At 38.4% G+C, this 18,422-nt stretch overlaps 1 protein-coding gene across 2 annotated transcripts in view; it reads right to left on the bottom strand.

Moving 5' to 3' along the window:
* Window positions 1–250: 250 nt before the first annotated feature.
* LOC120724643 (dynein heavy chain 8, axonemal-like) overlaps window positions 251–18,422 on the bottom strand; it is a 37,215-nt gene continuing 19,043 nt past the window's right edge. The window contains exons 40-93 of one of the 2 annotated variants that reach the window (XM_040016927.1): window positions 18,054–18,158; window positions 17,610–17,771; window positions 16,965–17,189; window positions 16,666–16,838; window positions 16,402–16,580; window positions 15,879–16,066; window positions 15,710–15,796; window positions 15,516–15,623; window positions 15,304–15,438; window positions 15,006–15,167; window positions 14,678–14,924; window positions 14,333–14,574; window positions 14,086–14,226; window positions 13,767–13,998; window positions 13,533–13,675; window positions 13,308–13,442; window positions 13,087–13,209; window positions 12,595–12,808; window positions 12,406–12,515; window positions 12,158–12,321; window positions 11,889–12,081; window positions 11,664–11,786; window positions 11,449–11,579; window positions 11,006–11,159; window positions 10,686–10,850; window positions 10,099–10,325; window positions 9,848–9,966; window positions 9,645–9,748; window positions 9,336–9,512; window positions 9,077–9,244; window positions 8,178–8,393; window positions 7,795–7,932; window positions 7,575–7,702; window positions 7,255–7,426; window positions 7,003–7,158; window positions 6,761–6,916; window positions 6,496–6,678; window positions 6,216–6,321; window positions 5,872–6,124; window positions 5,508–5,698; window positions 5,297–5,418; window positions 5,100–5,215; window positions 4,797–4,999; window positions 4,629–4,702; window positions 4,208–4,360; window positions 3,940–4,095; window positions 2,806–2,922; window positions 2,608–2,712; window positions 2,349–2,509; window positions 2,089–2,245; window positions 1,857–2,009; window positions 1,261–1,450; window positions 923–1,044; window positions 251–794 (exon numbers count right to left, since the gene is read on the bottom strand). In XM_040016927.1, coding sequence (XP_039872861.1) covers window positions 507–794; window positions 923–1,044; window positions 1,261–1,450; window positions 1,857–2,009; window positions 2,089–2,245; window positions 2,349–2,509; window positions 2,608–2,712; window positions 2,806–2,922; window positions 3,940–4,095; window positions 4,208–4,360; window positions 4,629–4,702; window positions 4,797–4,999; window positions 5,100–5,215; window positions 5,297–5,418; window positions 5,508–5,698; window positions 5,872–6,124; window positions 6,216–6,321; window positions 6,496–6,678; window positions 6,761–6,916; window positions 7,003–7,158; window positions 7,255–7,426; window positions 7,575–7,702; window positions 7,795–7,932; window positions 8,178–8,393; window positions 9,077–9,244; window positions 9,336–9,512; window positions 9,645–9,748; window positions 9,848–9,966; window positions 10,099–10,325; window positions 10,686–10,850; window positions 11,006–11,159; window positions 11,449–11,579; window positions 11,664–11,786; window positions 11,889–12,081; window positions 12,158–12,321; window positions 12,406–12,515; window positions 12,595–12,808; window positions 13,087–13,209; window positions 13,308–13,442; window positions 13,533–13,675; window positions 13,767–13,998; window positions 14,086–14,226; window positions 14,333–14,574; window positions 14,678–14,924; window positions 15,006–15,167; window positions 15,304–15,438; window positions 15,516–15,623; window positions 15,710–15,796; window positions 15,879–16,066; window positions 16,402–16,580; window positions 16,666–16,838; window positions 16,965–17,189; window positions 17,610–17,771; window positions 18,054–18,158 — 8,652 coding nt within the window. In that variant the 3' untranslated portion in view covers window positions 251–506. The remainder of the gene's footprint in view (window positions 795–922; window positions 1,045–1,260; window positions 1,451–1,856; window positions 2,010–2,088; window positions 2,246–2,348; window positions 2,510–2,607; window positions 2,713–2,805; window positions 2,923–3,939; window positions 4,096–4,207; window positions 4,361–4,628; window positions 4,703–4,796; window positions 5,000–5,099; window positions 5,216–5,296; window positions 5,419–5,507; window positions 5,699–5,871; window positions 6,125–6,215; window positions 6,322–6,495; window positions 6,679–6,760; window positions 6,917–7,002; window positions 7,159–7,254; window positions 7,427–7,574; window positions 7,703–7,794; window positions 7,933–8,177; window positions 8,394–9,076; window positions 9,245–9,335; window positions 9,513–9,644; window positions 9,749–9,847; window positions 9,967–10,098; window positions 10,326–10,685; window positions 10,851–11,005; window positions 11,160–11,448; window positions 11,580–11,663; window positions 11,787–11,888; window positions 12,082–12,157; window positions 12,322–12,405; window positions 12,516–12,594; window positions 12,809–13,086; window positions 13,210–13,307; window positions 13,443–13,532; window positions 13,676–13,766; window positions 13,999–14,085; window positions 14,227–14,332; window positions 14,575–14,677; window positions 14,925–15,005; window positions 15,168–15,303; window positions 15,439–15,515; window positions 15,624–15,709; window positions 15,797–15,878; window positions 16,067–16,401; window positions 16,581–16,665; window positions 16,839–16,964; window positions 17,190–17,609; window positions 17,772–18,053; window positions 18,159–18,422) is intronic. The other variant, XM_040016936.1, reaches the window with a different exon arrangement.

Here is an 18,422-nt window from a genome sequence, read left to right as displayed (position 1 = left end):
CTGTCTTCACTTTGAAAATAAGTTTCTCAAACAGTGCTCCCTGCTTTGTCTCACAGACCTGCATGGCTGTATTTACAGTTTTCAGAATGATATTTTTCTTCTGAATAACCATTTTTAATAATGACAAAGAAAAATGAAATAACACTTCACCCTTTATCGAAATAAACGTTTTAAAGTCAAAAGTAATCACTAGTTTTTTTCTTATTTTAATTCTCTAATCATATATATAAAAAAAAACGCATAGGAGACAAAAACATGACCAAAGTTTTGATTATTTATTTCATTTCAGAGATCAGTTTATTAAGTAAACATGTAGTTTAAGTCACCCACACTAACTACCCAGCTCAGAACACAAACATAAAATTGAAAAAGATTAAATTATTTTACACCACTAGGAGGAACTGTCAAGACTCCATCTATGTTAAAAGAGTATGCTTTTCTGAAGGAAATGTAATTATTTCTGTTTTTATCACTTTTACACGTTAGTAAAGATAAGCAACTGTTTTTTATTTGATGTCACAGAGCAGGGCAACCCCACGCAGGATCCAGTGGTCTGGTGACTGGGCTGTAGGCAACATCACTGCTGTGATGTAGTTCAGGTCTGTGCGCTTTGGCTTCTTGTAGATGGGGCACACATAAAGCTCAGGATGCGGAGGGGCAGTGGAGTTGACAGCGAACATGTGAATGACAGGCAAGGGTGTAAACAACACTTTGGGTGAGGACTCGATGAGACGGGTGTTCTTTCTGTCCCAGCCAGCACCATCAACGTACAAACCATAGACATAAACTCCCTCCTATTGAAGAAAGGCAGTCAATGACAGGATAGTCCATTATTTTATTCTCTCTTTAATAAAAAAAAAAAAATCTGTTAGTCAATTGCCTGTTATTCGCAATTTTCAGAAAATACTGCATTTTAACTCACTGTTGGTGAGGCTGTGATCTCCTCCTTTGTGTGCTTGAGTACTTTGTTGTTGAGTGTGACCGTGTCCAGAGCCCAGCCTTTGTTCGCTCTGGTTACTTCTTGCCTCATGGCTGTCAGAAATCCTGCAAACATCCAAATAAAGACAGGATTAGCATCAGTGTGAAGGATTTTATTCCCAGTTGATGGTAACATTTTTAGGTTTTCAACAGACTGACAGCTGGTTTTATTTATCTTCATTTAGCTTCAAAGTACAGTGTTAGGGATCGATATCAGCAGTCCTGCTTGTTTTCTCATTGGCTGTATATGATACCAGTAAAATGCTCAAAGGTTCAACTAACCCTGTGGGTTGAAGAAGCCTGTCATCCAAAATGTTTTTGGTCTTCCTTCAAACACCCAACTGTGGAACTGTTTGTTTCTCTCCAGGAGCTCAGTGAACCAAAAGCCTAGCGTGGAAGACTCCCAGGAGATTTTCCTCCACAGGTTTGGCACACGGGCATCAAAAATATTGTCGAGGGCATCACGCAGGTTCTAGGAGTGAAGTACAGACTTTAAAACTTCATGAGTGCATTTAATCGTATAGTTTAATCACTATGTGTAAAAAAAGAAATAAACCATTTCTGAAGTTAACAGTTAAAATGATTCCAAACACAGGGGCGGGGCGATCGTGGCTCAAGAGTTGGGAGTTTGCCTTGTAATCGGAAGGTTGCCGGTTCGAGCCCTAGTTTGGACAGTCTCTGTCGTTGTGTCCTTGGGCGAGACACCTTACCCGTTGCCAGTGTCCGGCAGCCTCGCCTCTGTCAGTGTGCCCCAGGATGGCTGTGGCTACAATGTAGCTTGCCATCACCAGTGTGTGTGAATGACTGGATGTGTAAAGCGCTTTAGGGACTATTAAACCGCTATATATGTTAATATTTGAACAGAGAAGTAAATTTACCTCGCTCATTATTATAGTGCCATCGATGGCCAACTTCAGGTCTGTCAGACTTATGCGCACCAAACTTATAATCCTTTGCATTCGATCTACTTCCTGACGTAGGAAGATGTTCATTGGGTTAAGCGCTCCCATCTTCAAGAGCCTCGCTTTGACCTTAACCAATCAAAGTGACAGCCATTAGATTTTAGTTCATGTAAACGTGACAAAAAAGCATTTGAACAGACAAACTGACCTCATGAGGTACATAGTTAGGAGGCAGCTTCTCCAACATGTCCTGTGCTATGTTATAAACAACAGACTCTCGAGTCACTCCTGATCCCCCTCCACTTTCCTTGGGCTGAATATTTGTGATTGTGTCTAGCACTTCAGCAGATGTGTTTGTCTGGTACCTGGTTAATATTCGTTACAGAGCAGAAATGCGTGGTTAGCAATTATATCAGCAATTACAAGCAAAGCATTCAATGTTTCATGATGACCACATCCTCTCCTTACGTGATATCAGCATTAGAGTGCAGTCCTAATGCCTGGGGTGAATCCACAGTGGGCAAGCTCTGAATATATTCCATGTACTCCTCCACTGTCTCACACACAGGAATCTTATAGCCCGTGTAAAAGCAAAATGCTGGATCAAACATCTTTTTACTGAACCACACCTGCAGAAAAAAATGCAAAATGCAGAGTAACCAGGATATAAACCTTTATTCATCAGTGAAAGGTAACTCAAAAACAAACATAAAACTGGGATTCTTACACGAGAGAAACACTTCAACAGGCGTTTGTCATAGTCATCTGTGACTCTTCCTCCATATTGCACCTCAGCTAGCATGTATTGCACAGTTACCCATGACACATCATGCTGGAAAAAAACAAAGAAACCACACACTGGTAAGTGAGGGCAGACGATGCGAACTCATTTTTCTTTTTTACACTGTCCCAGATGAATCCTCACCTTCTTGTAGCGACAGTCATCCAAATGCTTTTCAACAAATTCAACACTTGCTGTGAAATCAGCTGAGTTGAACTCATAAGGTATGTTCCAACCCAATGGTCCGAACTTGCGTCGCTCCTTAAAAACAAAGCAATAAATAAATAAATAAATAAATAATTTTAAAAATATGAAACCAAATCAATTTACATGGCTTCTCACCAGGTCCTCTAAAAGGTCCTGCCTGACAACATTTTTGTCTTGGTTACACTGGCTCCCCAATGAAGTTTAGGGTTTAATTTATAAATATGGCGATCACTTTCAGAGCCTTTCACAGTCAGATGCCTTCTTATATCAGTAAATTACTTCAACCAAACATAATGTCTAGATCTCTGGTGTCACCTTATCAATGCTTGTTGGCTGTGCCTCGGTCCAGATTAAAGACAAAAGGTGATGTGATTATGGCCGCAGAGCTTTGGAACTCGCTTTCATTGAAACTAAGATCTCTGGACACTGTTGATATCTGTGCACGTTTGCTTTTATTTAGCATTATCTTTTAAAGTTTTTATTTTTAATTTGGTTTATATCAACTTCTGAAAATGTAAAAGACTTTGAGAATTTTGTTCTTGGAAGGCGCTATATAAATAAACCGTACTAACAAACAATCAGGATCAAAGTAGCTGCAATTAAACTTTGACAGACTGGTGAAGGTTTTTAAATAACTGCAGTATAATTAATAAATTCAGGTAGACTGTAGTTAAATTGTCATGCTGCAGACACTACATTAGCTTTTGTGGGGGATTTCCTGATGGTAATTAATGCCAAATTAAATTAATTAATTCATGTGAATTTCTGTATAACCTGATATCACCGCATTTTTTGCACGATTGCATGAAATTTCCAACTTCACCCAATTCAATTTAAAAAAACTGATGTAAGACTGTAAGATCCCAAGCTGACTGCACACAGGCTCAATAATTCTGGTGTGGTTTTCAACCAGTTTTCCCCTAGTGTGCCTTTAGAATTCAGAGTGATGATTCTCACTTATCATAACACACACAATTAAGAATTCTCGAAGTCAGTGATCCTTACATTTGTATATTATTCTGGCCTGAATCATGTCAGGAGCTACACTGATTATCTTAACCTGGACAGTACCTGCACAGCAGTGTGGAGAAAGGCCACACTGTACAACAAGGGCTTCCACATGGGCTGGTTGCATACTTCCAACTGCTCCCGTGAAATTCCTGCAAATGTTCGTTTCAAGCCAGCACGTATTCCCTGGGGTGGATCGTTAGTAAATTTGATGGAGGACTAGAGGTAAAGGGTTGAGAAATATTTGCTTTAAGCTTGTACACAGCATCGGGTCAAGATGGGAAGTAATAAATGAAGTGCTGCAGCATACAAAAGCTTTGTCAAATGTCACCTGTAAAAGTGTGATGGAGAATCGATTGTGTGGCTCTGTGGTGATCCACACTCTAAAAGTATTGTGCATGGTGTCTGCAGCTGTGATAGTTTCGAGCAGCTCATCCATAAACTCCAAGCCCAGGTGACAGTTTTGCAGTAACACCCAGCCTCCCTATACGTATCCAGGTACAGAGACCACAGATTAGGTGAAATACTCAGCCATTATTAGGGTTATAGTACAATGTGATTGGATATCGTAAAGCTCTTCTTTAATGCTCTATCTGATAGAACATTACTCAACAAGCAGTATATCTGAGAGCAGACACAAACAGGTCAGCAAATTTGTGCATGAGCAGGGAGGGAGATGATTAGCAACTGGAAAACAAAAACTCATGTGCTAAAATGAAAGGATCATGCTCTTCATTGAATTGTATTCACACCTCTATCATTGATGTCTTAACAAGCTTCCTTGCATGCACCTCTTGTCCTTGTCCCATGGAAATCGCACTACATTCTGTAGGATGAAACAATGCAATGGCAAATCATCTTCTAAGTTAAAACTGCAAACTAAAGGTTGTAGTGTTGTTTTATGGTTTAGTCAAACTCACTAAGTTGAAGTTTCTTAGCTAGTGCTTCAATTTGCTCTGTGGGATCTGAGCCCATAGAAAGGAAGCAAATTAAAGGGGTGCGAGGGTCACTTTCCTCCCATGTGCTGTGAAGGTTCAAGATGACAGGCTCAGCAAACCTCATGCCCAAAGAATCTCCCACATATTTTACAGCCTGAGACAAGGTACGGTCAGGGCACCAGGACCTGTGGGAAAAAAACCCCCAAACTTATATGGTTATTGTCTTGTGTATGTATGTGTGTTTAAAAACACAACCACATAAAAAGACCAGCAGGACAATCCAACCTTATCAACAAGAGTTTATGGAAAACATCAAGAGAGTTGTATCCATCTGGAATGACACCTTCTTCTGGTGCATCAAGACTGACCCAAGCTTTCCAATGTTTTCCACTTTGAGACACCTATAAAATATATCAATATTAACTCTGTAAGTACACGACAGCAGAAACCTCAGATTTATGATCTGTGGAAAGTAGCCTCACCTGCTTTACAATGTTTGTGAATTGTGGCAATTTGCTGAGCTCCACCAAGTTTAGCCATACCATATCCAAGATCCAACTGAATGGTTTTGAGGGGCAGGTCTTCAGGTCCAGAGCTGCTCCACCTATTTAGACATTTAATGAGCTCATCATGTTTTATAGCAATAACAGAAAGGTGCAAAATTACATTTCCTGGAAGTGCCGATGACCTCACCTTTAATAAGAACCTGAAATTTGTTGTGCTCTATTTTGTTATTCTGTATGTCAATCTTGAGGGCCAGCAAAAGGGTAAAGATGAACTTGTGGTTTTCATACAAGCCTCTGACGGTGTATCTGAACACCTCAAAAGTCAGATATTCAATGATGTTTGCAATTCGCTTCTGAGTTTTTGGGGACTTTTCAGACCTGCAAAAACAAATTCACAGTAAGAGTAAGTAGACTCTTACTTGCTTACTCTTACCTTACTGTTAGAGTAAGCCATACTTACTCTAATGTGAATTTTATCAAAGCCTTATGCTTCATACTTCATAAGAGACACACATTTTTCAGTATATAAACTGGTACTGGTGAAAACATACCTTTCCAGTGACAGGTCAAAGATTTTGAGGAACTGACTCAGGGACGTCTGGTACATGACATTAACCATGCTCATCTCTGTGATGAGGAAGTAAAGGATGCTGCCTCGAGAGGCAACAGGACGATATTCTGCTTGAGCTATATAGATCTTCACCTCTGCTTCTGCTGCAACGCTGAGCTTTGCACTAACTTCTGCTGCGGTTTGCTTAGTTGTAGTCAGAATGCCGATCATGGACTCGTCATCAACTAAAGAACCTTTAATCACACAGAAACAGCTTTTTTAATAGAGCAGTAAATAAAATACAAGTATGTCTTAGATGTTAACATACAGAAGAAACAGGGTTACCCTTAGTACTGCTGAGTTTGTACAGCAGGTTGTCTTCCAGCTCTTGCATTTTTCTCTTATTAGCAGTCACATCTTTAATTAGCTTTAGTCTTTCGGCTTCTAATTCCTATTAAATAAATAATTGTAAAATTTCTGTGTAACCAAATGCCCCATCAATATTACATGCAGGATACTGAAATAACTTTTCATCAAACACATTAAAAAAATGCACTGATTTTCACAATTCATTAGTACATTTTCTACCACTAACCAATGTGAGGGGAGACTGTTTTCCACTGACCTGTTTCTCTCTGAGGATAACACGGCCAAGCAGCTGGTTCTCTAGACCCTTCATGTTAACAGTGAAATCAATGATGGAAGTCTTGGCACTGACTTCTGGGGAATATGCTGGATTGGGCAGCTTGGTGGTTATATAGAGTTGGAAACCATCCATTACATTTACTTCTTTGTCTCCCACTTTGACCTAAACAAATCCGATTTATGAGACAGCATGGTTTAAAGAAGTAGACGTAAAGATTGTTGAATGTTAATGGTTTGATGTTTACCTTGAAACTTGTCCCAGATTTGACGAAGTTTTTCTCAAGGACATTGTCCAGCACAGGATCCAGATCCTCAGCTATATCTTCAATGAGCAGTGGATTTCCCAAAGAAAGAGAGTCTTCCAAATGATTACGAAAGAACTTGTGCTTCAGTGATGTGACCTGAAAAGACAAGACAGCTTGCCTCCATAAGATGCGTAACTAAAACAACCAAGTTTGTTAAAAGTTTGTTGTAATCGACAAAGTACTTGGAGTGAATTGGCCATTTCTTTTTTCTTTATCCAAGCCTTTCCCTGAGTCTGAGGATCAATGAGGAGGGGATATCTTGTTGCTTTTGAGACAATGATACCATTCTGCACAGACAGGTCATCTCCAGGGAGTCCCTGAAGGTTCCACTCACTTATCTTAAACAAAAATAGGATGATAAAAGTCTTTAATAAGTCACAAATATCCTTTGAGATGCTAGTAGATATGCAGAATTAGATTTATTTTGTTCTTACAGTGGGAGGGTCCACTAGGGCAGAAATGATGTTGAGATTTTCTGTAAAAGGGATTTTATTACTCTTGAGCTCTGCCTCCCAGATGTCCTTCAGCAGGATGTCACGGAAACTCTGGTTGAACGGCCCGCAATAAGACAAGAAACCAGTGAGCTGCAGCACGTCACCCACCAGTCTGCCAAGAAGAACAGAAGCAACTTGCCTCATTATTATTCTACCCCAATCAATACACTGCAAAACTGCAAGCAAACATGCAGACATGAAAAACAATCCGTTCCTAATACAATATTTCAATATAAAATGTGATTTTCTTTGTAACCTACCTGTTTATCTGTGATTTAAATTCTTTGCTCTGCTCTGTCCAGCGAACTTTCTCTCCACTAAGTCCATCAATAAGTGCAGATGCAGCCTGCATTTTATTCTTGCATTTCTCAGCATCATCCAGCAGGTCCTAAAAAAGACAAAACCTTGAATGATCTACAATTTCAAATTCTACATAAAGGTTTATGCAATATTAATAACATTTATCAGGGTGTACTGCACCTGTTTTTCTTTCATAGCAGCATCACATTTGGCCTTGACTTTGTCAAACTCTGCTTGCTTCTCAGCAAGCTGAGCCTCTGCATTCATTAGCTCATTATTTGCAATTCTTAGTCGGTTTTCTTGAACAGCCAGGTTAGCCTGGAGAAAGATAAAAGACACTGAGATTCACAAAAAACATATGAGGCACAGAAGTTTCATTACACATACTAACTAATATAAAAAGGCTATGAGCTAGAAGCTAGGATTAAAAAATATTGACCTCTAAATTACAGACTCAAAGAGGCTGAAAGAAGAAAGCTTAACAATATAAGTACAACAGTCCCATGTCAGATCTACTTTATAAACAAATTATGTCTCTCTGTCACATTGAGCATTAACATCACCTTAAGTGGCAGCACTTCTTTGTTGATCCCAAAGAATGTGGACATAGCCCGGGTCCATGCTAGCAGACCAGCTACATTACCACACACCTTCTTTGCATTTTCCATTGTGTAATCTTCCATATCAAAGTAAGGAAGTAGCAGTTCTACTGATTCCTCATTAATTTTGTCTTTCTGGAAATGTTGGAGGGACGTCATGAAACCAGCAGCACTCATAAGCTAAAAGAGGACACAAACATATGGCAAAGGTATCAAATAAAATAGCATTCAGTGATGTGCAACTCTCATAAACCTATATTTTATTCTCAGGAGACTACAGAAAACATCAGATGTTTAAAGTGAGAAACATACCATTTAAAAAATGAAAGATTCAGCACAAAGCCATGCTGTTGTGATAGAGGTATGAGGATGAGGATGCAGTGTCCATGTTTTCCAAAGATTTCCAAATTTTAATTCAACTGATTATAGAATAGTTTTCCACTTTTAAACAGGATTTAGCCCAGGGACGACAGCAATGTTACTGCATCATGTGCAGACTTGCAGGCATGGTGAACTGTTTTTAACTGACAGTACCTAATCCCTTGTGGTGTTTTCCATGACATAATCATGCCTGTTTTTAAACAAACTGTATCATATTGATTTTTAGACTTGCCCTCTGCACACAGATTTCTCAAGATCTTCATAATCGTGCAATAATATTATGTACTGTAGATGATGAGCTATTCAGTCTATCTATATTGAGGAACACTGCTGTCATATCATCTAATTGATTTGTTACCAATTAAGCTAATTAAGCTAATTGGTTGCAAAATGTTTCTCCTAATATTCAAATATTAGGCCTTAAATATTTTGCTGGAAAATAACTCCATTTAGTGAGTTTTTATAAGAAACGTTTTTGTTACCTTCAGTGCTTCTGCCCACGATGGCTTAAGACACTGTCGTTCAGGATCAATGGAGACAGAGTCTAACTTCTTTTGAAACAAGAGAAGGCAGGAGTCCATGATCCGCATAATCAGATGTGGCGGCTTGGCTAATTTTCTCACAGTGGCAATATCAGTTGGCTTTATGGTCTGTAAAACATTTAAAGTATATGTACTGTGTACATACAGTATATATGAGAGAAGTACTTGTGTATGTAAAAAGTAATCACAGAGGTCTCACATTCAGTGCGGCTTTAGCCTCTTCTAAAGCTGGTTTAGCAGCCTCTAGTTTAGCTTCAGCAACAATTTTCTCTTTTCCAATCCCCTCCACAATTGTCTGGGCTTTATCCTTCACAACTTGGACCTCATTCTTTACAATTGTAGCAGCTTCAGCACTGACTGTTACCTCTGCCAACACCTATGTAAACGTAAAACAAGAGTTATAAAATGTGTAAAATATATACATAATACACATAACATTATGTCTATAAGTTGTGCATTTTGGGAGGAGGGGGGGGGGGGGTCACAGGAACCACTATGTATTATTTACCTTGTCAGCTTTGACAGATGCTACAGCAAGCTCTTTTTCCTTTACTTTCAGTTCTTCGGATAGCTGAGCCACAGACTCACTAGCCTCTTTTAGTTTCTCCAACCCTGGAAAACAATAACAATTTGAAAACCCCTTTTACCTGAATAATCTTTGCAAAGTAATCCATACATGCCATCTACAGATTTCCTATTGAACTTTCTTACCAACATTCATGCGTTCTGATAGTATGTTGATGCTGTTATACTTTTCAGTGTACAACGTTTTGTAACCATTTACAAAAGAGAGGTAGGATTTAGGGGTAACGTGAGTTCGTCTTCGGAATCTAAAAGATAATAGATACAATGCTCCATTGATGTAAAATACAAATTATATACAAATAGAAGAAAAATTTAAATTACATACATGAATATAAAATCATTTAAATGTATATAAAAATATCGTCTGTGTTTTCTACCTCTCAAAGTAGCTTTCACATGTGACAGATACTTTGTCATGGTATGTTCCCATAGCCGTCACCACAGACGCTTTGACTTCAGCAGAACAAACCATATTAAACTCAGACAAGAAATAATTGGATACAGCCACCAAAGCCTCATTTGGCCAAGGGGTGAACCAGTCCATCGTGCAGCCAGAAATCAACCCTGGAAACTTCAGAGACCGGGAGCGAAACTTCGGTCCCACCTGTCAAGTCAAGTCAACTTTATTTTGTCAATTCTGCCACATGTACAGGACATACAGAGAATAGAAATTTTGTTACTCTCAAACCCTAGTGATTAAAAAAATGCAAATAAAATAATTAAAAAGTAAAAATTTAAATAAATACAATACAATTTTACGTATAACAAAAAAAGCTATGCAATATACAATATACAATAAAAGTCAAGGTTGTGAGACAAAATGTGCTTCACCACAGACTCATACAAATATGTCTTTGTGTATCTTTAATGTAATATTATAAACAATACAGGTGAACAAACAATACAAAGTCCCAACATCTGAGTCACTGCTTTTGTGAAACAAGCATACAAATCTTTGACGTACCGGTGAGAAGCAAAGAACAACATGGAGATTCTTTCTTGACCGTGAAATAAAATACTCGTAAAGGTTGTCAAAAGTTGGTGGAATACGAGGAAACTCCTTTTTCATCACAGGTATTAGCTTCTGGGTGATCTCTTGGATCTCATCTTTAGCAAAAAGATTGGAAACCTGCAAACAGTCAATTCACTATGAAGTCATCTGGACCAAATATGGCCACAAACGTGGCAGTTTTTAATTACATGGTCTAAATTTTGACTTTCAGCTTGGATCAAAGTGGATTTTTGTGGATTTAAATATATCTGAATTTTTTTAAAGATCCCCACCTCTCCAGATGAAAGAACATTGTTGAGGTACTCAAGGAAGGCCTCATTCTTGATATCATTATCAGTAAAGATAAAGGTGATGCCTTTGCCTTCAGCCCCAGCTGTCCTATACAGCACTTTCAGGTCATCCAGGAAATTGGTCATGTTGTATGTTCTAATAAGAAGACAAACACTATAAATTCTGCTAATTAGCTAAACCCCAGATGATGCACATGTGTTTACATGCCATAACATGCCAGGTGCAACCATGTGTTTTCATCATGCTTTTGACCCTCAATCTATGGCTTGTGGATCCCTGGGGCTCCAGGGGACCCAGTTTGAGAGCCACTGGTATAAGGTCTTTACCTTATAATATAAGCAGCTTGAGGTAACTGTTGTGAATTGGCACCATATTGATAATATTAAATTGAGCTGAACTGAAGGTTTAGTTTTTCTGTTCTTACCTGGTCAATGTGATCTGGAAGACGTGGTATCCAGCTATGAATGAGGCTAGCCGCGTAAGGCTCTGTTTACCTGATCCTCCGACACCCACAAGCAAGGCATTTCCTTGGTCAGTTCGAATTATTCGTGAGATCTAAAGCATTGGAAATCTTCAATAAATCAGCATTAATTGTAGCCAGATATAAAGGAAATGTATTCGTTGGGCTTGTAGTCTGACCTTGACGAGATGAGTCATTGCATCTGTGAAGAAAACCAGATCCAGAGTCGAGCCTCTTATGATCTCATTGTGTTGAGTCTGATACATCATTAGTTTCTCTGATAAGAACTTGAAATTTGGCACCTGAAAAAGTGAGCGTTTTCTTTCTGATTAGTATGACAGCTTTCTATATCAATGTTCAACTGTATCAATATTGTACTGTGGTTATAAATACAAATCTTTTACCAGTTCATAAATTTTAGGGGCATCAAAACACGCATCCTCCCCTTCTTCTCCAGTTGGCTCAGGTGCATCGCGGAGAAAGTCCACAAAGTATGGCTCAGGATGAAGTTTTGGGACAAGGCTAGGATCAACATGCTCTTGGATCACCCGGGATACACCCTTCTCAAACCACTCTCTGTCCTCTGAGCAAATAAACCTACAGCAAAATGATGTTTCAATTTTAGCATCTTTGTTCTGCTTATAAAGCGATTTGATGGATGTGAGAACTTTACCTGTCAGCAATCACCCTTGTACATTCACTCTTGAAAAGAGCCAAGAGGGTAGGTATATCATGACACTCCTCTGCCTTGATGTTTAACATCCCTTGCCAGATCCGAGACAAATCTCTCAAATTGAAAATGTAGTGGAACTTGGATGGTGTGGGAAGCATTTTTACCTTCAATGTGAAATCATCGAATAAGATGTCTTTATTAATACATCCACTTTTATAATCTGTTCACATCATCTTTTAAGTAGTTACCTTTGTCCACTGCCATAAAATCCTCCCAGCAGATACAAGATGCTTAACCATATCTGAAATGCTCTGCTTGAATTTTCTGCATTCATGGAAGTAACCAGCACTAATTATACCTGCAAAAAAATTGCATCAAAAATAATCTATTTGTTGATACAACTAGTAATGAGGGGAAACAAATTTTGAGGTACTTACCAAAGATCTTATCAATTGAAGTATTTGATGGCAGAGTACAGTTAAAGACAGTAAACTGCCTCTTGAGTCTTTGAGGGATGTCATTTCTCCCACCACCAGGGTGAATCATGGCAGCAAGTATCTGCACATCTTCAATAGTGGAGAAGTCTCCTGGTTTGTCCAGACTGTACATGCCACTCATTTCCATCATCTGTCGAACTATCTCATTGGTGATCTGGTTTGGAAAGTTATATAAAGGAGTTATGCCTGAATTACTGTTCAGTGGAAAATCTACACCGTAACCTTCCACATAACCTGACATGCACCTTCTAAAAATGCATTTGTGCATTTACGTGTTTTTGGTTATGTCCTAAGTTATGATGTAGATTTCCCAGAGAAGTCTAAATCAAACTTTACTAAGACTGGAAGCAACATGAAATAGTAAACAGTATATTTGCTGTTTTGTGTATTTTGTAAAATAAATATATATATAATACATGTATATATAAATACCTGATCTCCCCATTCATTGACAACTGGCATGTTTATATCATCAATAAAGACTGTCATCCTGCGTCCTCCTGGGGGTCCATAGGTGCTGCCAATTCTTTTCTCAATGTAACTTTCCACTGTTCGCTGTATATGTATGTATATAAAAAAGCTTTTACTAACAAAAAGCCATATAGAATTTGATAAAGATAAATATAAAGAACATTTTATAGGTTACATTTTACCTGAAACATTAGGGGTTCTGTTGCAGATGAGAAATTCAGCGTCTTTGATAGGTCTGTCTCAGGATCATATTTTTTTGTGTAGCTTTTTATCATCACAGTTTTAGCAGTTCCTTGTTCTCCAATGAGCAGCACAGCCTATTTATACACAAAATTTAACTGTAACAGAAGTACATACCAAGGATAAACATATGCTCTTTTATTTAATATTCATATTTTAAAGGAGACCTTGTGTTGTTTAGCAATGGTATCCAGCAAGAAAGAAGTTCTTGTGTTATCCACATTGGGAACAAGAATAGAAGTGTAGTCAGGCAAATGGTCAGTTGGATAGATATAATCACCCACATGGTTGTTCCAATGACACCAATCACCTGAAATAAAAGATGAAGCTCTTATAGTAATTACATTTCAAAATGCAAAAGACAGCATAGGGGTTTTATGTACTGTATAAAATGTTTTTACCATTTGTGCCAATCATGTACTCAAACATAGTTTCCCCTGGCCGTGTTGGAGGAACATCAATATTGCTTTCATGACCTCTGATGTAAGTCTCTAGTTTGTCTCTATCATCTAACTCCAAAATGGCTCCAAGGCTCCACATCAGACAGAAGGCAAAGAGACGCTCAAGGTGTTTGCTACCAGCAAAGCCTCCTGTCTCCTTGGTTGGGAGGAGGCCTTCCAGCAGATTCACAGACTGAAGGTGGAACATAATGAGACAATTCAATATTTCTAATTAATTTAGAAGCATCATCAATTTCTTCTCATTTGTCAGAATACATACCTGCATTACATAGTTACACTCCAAAAGCTCCATTTTGGGTTTAAGGTTCTGCTTCATATACAAGTAAGCATCCTCAAATATCTTGTCATATAAACTTAAAATACTTTCTGCCTCCTTTGCATTGCGCTTGTTAGCCCATCCCTAAAACATAAAGGCCACATTCCATCTGAATACAGTATTGTAACAGCAGCACTGATTCTTTTCTCCAAACAGTTTTTGAATGGAAAATTTCAAAAAACAAGCCTACCCTGAGTATGGGTTTCCAACTGAGAGCTGATGAGCTCATGAAGACCATACCCACCCGGGACACTGTAGCAGGGGAGGCATTATCCATGTTGTGCACCTCAAACACCAACTTGCAACATGGTGACATTGTGATGCGGTCACCATTAGCCAAGGTCAGTGTTTTGTTATCATCCAACACAGAATTAAGATTCTCGATCCATATGGCGTCGACAGGACCATCAAGCACAATCCATATGAACTCCCCTGAAGTGTTCACATTTTAAAGAAATGAAAAATTATATATATATATATATATATGTGTGTGTGTGTGTGTGTGCGAATATTCATTAAATATTGTATCATAAACCTTTCTTAGCTTTGAGTGTCCTCCTCCATAGTGTGGAAAATATCCCATCTGTCCAATCATTGGTGGCTGCATCAAGACGGCCAAACATCTGCGCAGCAGTGATTGCTTTGGGGTTCATGCGCATCTCCCTATGCGGGTATCCACATTCAGTCATAGCTCGCATGAGAATGTTGATGACTGTGGTCTTCCCAGCTCCACTTGGTCCTAAAGTCATCAGCCCATGGCGCACTCGTGAAGTCTCATAAAGCTGATAGTGATGTATCAGTAAGAAAGAGTTATTTCCAAACAAAATCCAAATAACAACAGCAGATAAACATGCAGATGGTACCTGAACAAGCTTGAGATTCCAGGGAGGATGGTTGATTATACCGGCTGACTGCACTTGATGGGCAACAGCTGCCTGAAGTTCAGCATATGTGCTACTATCCAGCTGGATACCAGGGAACAGGTCATTGATGAGACTGAGGAAAAGTGACTCATCCTCATCCACCTGAAACACATGCACATTACATACATATATATATGTATATATATATATCTATATATATATAGATATAGATATATATATATACACATTACTGTCAAATATTTGACTGCTGTCCTTTAGCACTAGGTTTGTGTCATACCAGTTTAGACAGATTCATGTCACGCAGCACTCTCATGACAATGCTGGACTCTGTGTCATCAGGCCGTGCTCTTTTAGCAGCCCCAAGTGTTCGTAACACGGACAGGATGTTCCTCAGGCCAAAGTCATAGTGGACCTAACAAAGCAAGAGCTTAGCTTTAGAGGGTTAATAATTACTTATTATAGAAACTAAACTGGCCACAGGATTATTACCTGTTTTGTAAGTTGTTCTTCACACAGTTTATAAAGAACAAAAAACTTCTGGGCTAAGATGATGTTTTCATTGAATCCACAACTGGCTAGCTTAACTCTCATGATGATCTGTCAAAGGCAATAGTGAAAACGAATGGTTAGAACTTAAACAAAACAGACAATATTTCTCCCTAGAAAAACGAACCTTTACCCACCTGTCTGTCTGGCACCATCATAGAAACCGTCCTGAATTGCACTTTTAAATTTTCAGGAAGTTCCTGACGACCGGCATATCCGGGATTCTATGTATTGAGTGACAACATGTTTTATTATATTCATACTAAACATCTGCTGCCTAGTAAACATATAAATCCTGTATCTTACCATAGTGATAAACAGGCCAAACTCTGGATTCAGATCCACAGTGTCTCCATCAGTAAAAATGAATGTGCTCTTCTGGTTCTTGCGTGCCGTCAGAACTATGTAGATCTGCTGAGCAGCAACAGAGAGCACTGGCAGGTCGATTCTGTTGAACTCATCAAAACAACCCCAGGACCCTGACTGTGCGAGGCCTGAAAAAGAATGAACAATTTACCAAATGTGCATATTTTTGGAATGTGAAAAGAAGCTGGAAAATCTGTGTTACAGAACATGCAAACACAACTGAAGACCCTCGTAGATTTGAACCTAAAACCAAAATCTTTCTATGAGCAGCATAAGATAAAATGAAATCTGAGTGTTTTGCTCATTAATCCAGGTAAGGAAATCCCAGAAAGTTGATTCGGCTCACCTGGATGTCAAGACCGAAGAAGTCACTTGGGTGAGAGATGAAATGTTTCTCCCACTGAAAATGCTACACAATAAATTTTCTAAGATATCTGATAATTTGATTAATTGCTTAGGATACCTTTATAAATCCTTCCAAGTCCTCTGAAGTCCATCTGGTCAGAGCAGTTGAACACTACAACATACTTGCCAAGGCAGCGACCCATGTCTTTGGTAGTTTCAGTTTTCCCAGTTCCAGCTGGTCCTGCAGGGGCTCCTCCCATACTCATACCTAGAGCTTGGGCTAGTGTGATGTAGCACCTAGGTAAACAAGAAGGGGTTAATGAATGTACCTTAGTACTTAAATCTATAAAAAGTAATTAACAAAATCTCATTATTTACTTGCCTGTCTGTCAGTGGAGTGATGACCAGACGATCAGTACAGCCTAGAAACTCATTCTGATAAATGAAGTCAACATTAGTAATAGACACAATGACCTTATCCAGGTAGCCCCTGAAGTAAAACCTGCTCTGCTTCAGCCATTCGAAGTCGCCTACAGATTTTATACGCTTTTTCACCTGAGGAAAAAGCAGGACATGAAGAGGAATGGTTGACCATAACAGTTTAATAATAAAAAGTTATCTGTGATAGTAGATATGGACAAGTAGCATTTATCCAAAAATAAAAAAATAAAAAAAACTCACTAGGTCATTAAATATATCAGTCTGGTGCACATGAATTGTGACAAGTGTCTCATATTTGACTCTGTCAAATTTGCTGAGGTCATAGGTTGTTTGCTTGATGAGTGTAGTGAGCAGACTCAGTAATTTCTTTTGGGTAAGAGACATGATGTGCTTGTCATCTTCTGTATGGTGCAGGGCCTTCTCTGCATCTCTTGTCCAAATCATTTGGATTCCCAGCAAGCCCACCTAAAAAGTACGAATCAAGCAATACACGAAAAGATGCGTCATGTATAGTACATACAGGTAAAGTGGTAGAAATATGATGCTACATGAAAGGTACTACTGTCAAAGATATCCATACTTGTTATTTTACAAACGTTGGAAAAAGAATGAAAAAGAACCATGAGATCTGTTAAGCTGCCTCTGCCACTGATAAAGGCAAGAAGGAAATGTGACATGAAAACAAACAGTCATGTTGCTGGATAGTTTAATCTTATAGAGAGTAACGTCTCAAATCTTTAAAATCTTGAATCCCTTTAAACACTACTAAATGGTGGTTGGTATTACAGATGGAAGAAAAAAAATCTCTGTTACACTTAAATGAACAAAATATTTCAAAAACTCATGAAAAAGATTTTACTAACAGCCACAATTCAGTCTTCCTACCTGTGCTTGAAATTTGTTGAGAAAAGCAAGAAGATCAAACTCCTCATCGTCTATCTCTAGATCTGCAGCTCTGATAACAGAGTGCAGTGAAGCCTGTTGTTGCACCAAAAGCTTCCTAAGCCAGATCTCAACTTCTCCCTGAGCCATTACAGGACTCTCTAGCTGAAAACACAGAAACACATTTGCTATGTTGTACCACACCTGTGATAAAAATTGGAAAAATATTTGCTGTCAGCCTCAATTGAACCTTATTCTTTTTGAATATCTATTTATTGTACCCTACACTTGTCTGTAGAAAATAGCAATCTGATATAACTTTAACTTTAATTTGAATTTGACTCTGTTGACCGCTTGCAAAAGTTATTTGCACTAAACGTAACAAATGCAATTCAACATATAGTTGTATTATAGCTCTAAACTGAAAATGCAAATAGCATTAAATACCGGCAGTTTCTCCCCTTCTTGTGAAATAACAGCTATGATCTTGTCATATTCTGTTGTGTGAAACTCAGCTTCTTTTACGTTGTCAAACACTCCAAGAAGATGTGCCTGAAAAACAAATGAATCTACAATTATTTTTGCTATTTTACCCAAAATCAAAAACCCAAAAGAAAAAAAAGAGAGAGAAAAAAATAAACAAAACCCAAGAAATCAGATTTCAATACACAAACCATTTTCTTAATATTTCTATCCTGATCGTGTCATTCTTTGCCCATGAAAACTCCAAATTTAAATTGTATTTCTTATTTGCTAACATGATTTTTTAACATATCTACGCAGACAAACAAATTAGGCCTTTTGCAGTAGCAGTAT

The sequence above is a fragment of the Simochromis diagramma genome, unplaced genomic scaffold (genome assembly GCF_900408965.1).
Source record: "Simochromis diagramma unplaced genomic scaffold, fSimDia1.1 OVJJ01000205.1, whole genome shotgun sequence".
In the NCBI taxonomy this organism is placed as follows: Eukaryota; Metazoa; Chordata; class Actinopteri; order Cichliformes; family Cichlidae; genus Simochromis; species Simochromis diagramma.
Note: the sequence above shows the minus strand (reverse complement) of the source record. Positions and strands in the feature narration are given on the sequence as shown.